The sequence below is a fragment of the Frankliniella occidentalis genome, unplaced genomic scaffold, assembly GCF_000697945.3.
Source record: "Frankliniella occidentalis isolate FOCC.00 unplaced genomic scaffold, Focc_3.1 Scaffold349, whole genome shotgun sequence".
NCBI lineage: Eukaryota > Metazoa > Arthropoda > Insecta > Thysanoptera > Thripidae > Frankliniella > Frankliniella occidentalis.
In genome coordinates this window covers 11926-17509 of record NW_026267472.1, presented here as the reverse complement: position 1 = coordinate 17509, position 5584 = coordinate 11926, and the positions used below count along the sequence as shown (strand labels likewise).

The following is a 5584-nucleotide window of genomic DNA, read 5'->3' as shown; positions in this document are numbered from 1 at the left end:
TCAACCATGCGTCAGATATAATTGGTTTAATATCAACGCGCGCAGGGTACCTGCCAACTCTCCTCGGTTGGGTATGGCAACGTTTTCCTCACACGACTGTAGCGGTTTCTACACCGCTACATCATTTTTGTATCAGTGACTTGCAGTGTCACTGTTTAGTTCCGTCCTCCTCGGAACGTTCATTGCTTCGAGGAAAAGGCAAGATTTAGCAAAGTAGTTTTGCTAAAACTGACTTTAGCAATGCTCGAACGGGTAATTCACAGTGCACTTCTGACGAAGAGGCATTAGGTTACTGATATGACCCTTCCGGAACGGCAATGAGGAAATACTACTAATTTTTGGGTGTCGGCAACTACTGCACACAACAGCACAAAATGTTACAAAATTTTGTAATCAGAAAAGAAATATTTGTAATGCGACGTTACGAAAATTTGTAACATCTTATGTTACAAAATTTTGTAACCAGGAAGCAAATACTTGTACACGGAAAAAAAAAGATTTGCTGAGTCAGCTAATATATTGACTGGTATCTGGACAGACAAGCACATAAACTTCTGTAACCACTGTATTGGCTACCCTAATCAATCATTGGCTGTGCCAGTCAATGATTAGTTGTATGAAATAATGATTTGCCTGCATCAGTAAGGTAGACTTCGACTGATTTAGGGAAGGGATAAGCTCTTACAGCTATTTTTTGACTGGCACAGCAAATGATTGATTAGAGTAGACAATATAGTGGTTACAGAAGTTTATGTGCTTGTCTGTCCAGATACCAGTCAATATATTGGCTGACTCAGCGAATCTTTTTTTTTCGTGTACACAGTAGTTACGAAAATTTGTAACCTCGTATGTTACAAAATTTTGTAATCTTGTTACTGAAAAAACTTCCCATCAATGTTACAAAATTTTGCACTGATTTTTTTTAGAGTGTAGGTGTGTCGGGTCGTTGAGCATATCTTCATCAGATACAAATTTGTAGGTACGGACGTACAAAATTGTACCTAGCCTAGGTACAAGTGTTTTTTGTATGCGCCGTAGATACAAATCTGTATGTGGTTTCGATGTGCGCAAAGATACACCTAGCCTACTTACAGAAATTGTCTATCACCGTTTAGTGTGTAGAGCCCATGTTTTCTGAAAAGACTGCCGCCATACAGCTTACAGTCAAGAATCAGAGCCAGCAGCATGAACACAACGCGGGTCAAAGCATCAGACGGGTGGTGTTACATTGATGAGGAACTGCCACATTTCTAACATTTTGGAGTATTATTATTGTATGACAAATACTTTTGTGACAGTGTAACTTACCACCAACGAGTTAAAAGCTTTGCCGTAGATACCTTTCGGGCACAGGGCTAGTGCTGTGGTCACGAGTCTGAATAACATCTTGGAATCACTGCAAACAGGAATGGTGATGAAATTAGGTGACCATTTTTTTTTCTTGTTTCAGTGCGCAAGCCTTGGGGGCGATCCTCAGCGAAAAGCCTATTTGGAAATTTCTAAATTATTTTTTTAAACAAATGCCAACATTTTGACCCCAACAAATGGGTTGAAAATTTAGTACGTATACCCCAGTTTAAACACCTGAGATGTGGCTCATCGATAATCGCTCTCGTCACGCCATAAAGGCATCTTTTAAAAATAAATGACAGCTCGTTTCACTGTGGCAGGTCCATCGGTTCGGCGAAATCGTGCACGCCACTAAGTAGTGTACCAGTCTGGTTCATGCCGAATAAGATCATGTTCCCGCAGGTTACAGTCCTCTACTATATATCAAATTCCAGCCCAATTCTTCCTTAATTTTAAAGTCTTTTTCTATCATTTCTAGTTTTTGTTTATTTAATAAATAATCTCCCGAACCCGTGTATTAGACGATTATCACAGGTCTGCCCTCACCCCCTTAAAATGTGTATGAATAAAAACACACCGATTTCTGGAATCTACAATTTATTGATCTAATTTAGTAAATATGCATTTATAATTTGTGGGTCTTTCTATCTCTTTGTGTAACCAATACCAGATCCTGTACTCTATCTTCATTATTTACAAGACCCAACATTGATGCCCTCGTTCCCTCCTGAACATCACATGGCTTTCACGAGTCTGGAAGATCCATTTAGGACTAACTATATGGACTTTTTCACAGTCCTTGAACTAGATTGTTTCTAGAGAAACGCCCTACTGAGTGCGCAAGTGACACTCATTATAAGGTGGCATTTGATTAAGTCGTAACATTCCAAACATTGATTTGGTCAAAGCTCCCCCTCTCGGCAAATTCATTGGTTAACTGGAAAAGCGGGGGAATGCTTTTCCTTGTGTCAGTCCCCCACGGATTTGGGTAAGTTAAAAGTAAGTTGAAACCTGCTGTCTTCTGCAAAATCGAGCAGCGAGCATGAGAAATCACTGTGGGCATTGCTTCACTTGAAGTCTCATCTTTTCTGTACATTGCCAAGGGCCTAATCAATCAGTATTGTTTTACTGGTTGAGAATGACCATTAGGCCGAAAATTCCACTCAGAATTTTTGCTGATGAGGACGAAGTGTATCGGAATTTATTTTTTTAGCCCACCCTTCTGCTTTAAAAATGCTATCCAGCGGGATTATGCAAACGACCTCGTGTCTGTGTCCGTCTGCTCCACTAGAAGGAGACTTGACAATGTCAGGGTATCTTAAGGGTCACTCCTAAAGAACGAAACGCCTACGGCAAACCCTTAAGCGGGATTGTGGAAACGACCTCGTGTCTGTGTCTGTCTGTTCCGCTAGAAGGAGACTTGACAATTTCAGGGTATCTTAAGGGTCACTCAGAACGAAACGCCATCGGCAAACGGCAAACCCTGCCAATCACCCAAAAGGGTGTAAATGGGGGTAACCAAGCATCACAAAAGTGCCCATGTCACTCTATCTTCTAGACTATTGGATTGAAGTTAATTTTTGGGGGGAAAGTAGTTGTGTCACCCAATTGTAAGGCACTTTTACGTGGCATATCCAGTACTTTTATTATAATTGATATGTAGCAAAAATATACTTTCCTCGAGTAAAATTTTGATTTTGTGACATGCGCACTTATGTCAGATGACAGGAGAAATGAGAAATATAACTCAAAATTTTTAAAAAAGACAGTTACGGTGGCCTGCTTAACTCCATGTTTGTATCGAGCCCACGGGAACTGCGTGTTTATATACGGAGCCGCCACGAACTCCGTGTGTGTAGGTTTCATAAGTGTCGAGTTTTCCTTTTTTCAAACGATGAGCGTTGATCGTTCCGAAATATATTGGTTGCATTACGAAGAATTCGTCACGATTTTTTGTAAAGTGAAACAAAGTCCGCACCTAACATCTTTTAAACTCTATAACAAATCGGCTTTTATGTGCTGGTCTTCTCAAAAGTCAAGACTTGTAGTAGCAAACCTGGCAGTTTGCGGCCCTAACAAAGGTAACCTCTCATTCTTACCTTAATAGAGAAAGCTGTCCACCCCAGTTCTGCTATGAAGCCGCGACTGGTCACTTGTGTGTCACGTCGGACTCGCACACATCACAAATAAAGTAACAAAAAGTAAGATCAATGGCCTGATATGTTGCACGGTTACATTAAGTGAACGTGTGCTGTAAGCTGGAATTAGCACGAAGGACAGCAAGGCCCTCTCACCTGTCACGATACAGGAAGTCAACATTTCCCGTTCAAAAAATTTCGGCAGTGGGCAGTTAACTCATTTACTCTAAATAGTGTGTTCGCAATGATTATTTGGTTGCACCACGGTTTCAAGCGGACGAGGGGTCCATAACTTATTACTTAACTGCCTTTACGTTATTTTAAAAGTTACAGCTACAACTTGTAACTTTTACTTGGGCCCTTCGATTTGGAAATAACACTGTAAATCAGAGTGTGCTTCTGACTGCACGTTTTCTGTGACACAGAAATATTGCACGGTGCTGTCGCATGATCATCGCAGATAAAGTATATTAAATTCATTGCTTTTACTTTTAATCTGACGTGTGTTTTGTTACGTTGAGTAACACTCGTTTGTGTTATTGGCGGAAGCTGTATCATATAATATGTATAGTATATTATAGAATACAATAGTATACTATATTACCGAAGCGTTAGCGTTCGGGGCGGCGGGGCGTGTACCGAAGAATCGGATTGAAACGAGCAGTCACAAACGTGTTTCGTCAATACTACCACTAGGTAAGTGTACGCCAGACCACATCTCGCGTAGGCTTCGCGATATCGCACGAAACACTGTTACGTTGTGACGAGCCTGGCAAACATCTACCTAGGCCTGCAGCGCTGACACCCGAGACAGGCAAAAAGCAGAGTCCTAAAAAGGCCTTCGGCCTCGAAATTCAGAAATCACTAATGATACGACAAAGGGGTTTCAGTCCACCTCAGGGTGATTTTCACTTTTGGGTGCGAAATGATGTGTACATAGTAACGATGTAACGATCATGCCAGCCAAATGGCATGTTGATATCTTGAACCGTTTGACCTATATAGTACATGGCCAAGCCGGCAAAAAGGGCCGAAGATCGGAAAAAATTTGCGGCCAGACGAGGTTTAGTGGATCTTGTAGATCTCGCCGAGTAGAACAACATATCAAAATCCCGAGGTTTTCCATCGAGCCGTTTTTGAACAAATGCGGTTCAAAGTTCGAAATTTGAACAAAATTCAAAGTTGATTTTCTCGGAAACAAATTATTGGAGAAATTCGGGGTTTTAACCATTGAACGCGCGCTGGTGTCCTCTTTCAGAATATGTAGGGTTTGTTATGGTTTGGTGTCAAAACAGACAAACCGGCTTCGTTTTCGCCATTTTGAACATGTTCAAATATATTTGTTTTTGGTTTTACCAGTTATATATCAGGAAATCGACTTAAACCCTTTAATAATTGTTTTAGAGGACTTTATTCTCTACAAATTCGTCTAAGACAGTTTTTCGATATCTGTATTTGGTAATGAGGTACGGGGGATAAAAGAATGCAAACCGGCGCCAGGACGCGGTGCGCCAGTGGAGAACTCCCGTAAGGCGCTGATAGGCAACCCACACAACATTCAAAAAAGTAGCTGTATGATGTAACTGTTTCTATTCTGGCACAATATCTAATTGAGATATCAAAATACCCCCAAAAACAAACTTGTGCAGAATGAAGTCAGCTACAAAAATTGTTAAATCATATAAGGGCGTTTTCCCGATAGATTTTTTGAAAACTCACAACTTGTAAGATTTGAACATGTTCAAAATGGCGAAAACTAAGCCAATTTGTCTGTTTTGACACCAAACCATAACAAACCCAACATATTCTGAAAGAGAACATCACCGCGCGTTCAATGGCGAAAACCCCGAATTTCCCCGACATTTTGTTTTTGATAGAATCAATTTTGAATTTTGTTCAAAAATTTTAACTTTGAACCGCATTTTATCAGAAACGGCTCGATGGAAAATCTCGAGATTTTGATATGTTGTTCTCTTCGCCATGGTTAACAAAGTCTACTCATTCGCATTCCATTGCAACATTTTTATTTGAAGAAAACCCAACCAGAAATGTCATAAATACGGAGAATTTATAGGAATTTTGAAATTTCTGCTGTG

At 40.4% G+C, this 5584-nt stretch overlaps 1 protein-coding gene across 2 annotated transcripts in view; it reads right to left on the bottom strand.

Moving 5' to 3' along the window:
- LOC127751120 (uncharacterized) overlaps window positions 1–3530 on the bottom strand; it is a 38782-nt gene extending 35252 nt beyond the window's left edge. Inside the window, exons 1-2 of one of the 2 annotated variants that reach the window (XM_052274198.1) lie at window positions 3450–3530; window positions 1341–1396 (exon numbers count right to left, since the gene is read on the bottom strand). In XM_052274198.1, coding sequence (XP_052130158.1) covers window positions 1341–1386 — 46 coding nt within the window. In that variant the 5' untranslated portion in view covers window positions 1387–1396; window positions 3450–3530. Of the gene's footprint in view, window positions 1–1308; window positions 1397–3449 lie in introns of both variants that reach the window. The other variant, XM_052274197.1, reaches the window with a different exon arrangement.
- Between the last annotated feature and the right edge of the window lie 2054 nt (window positions 3531–5584).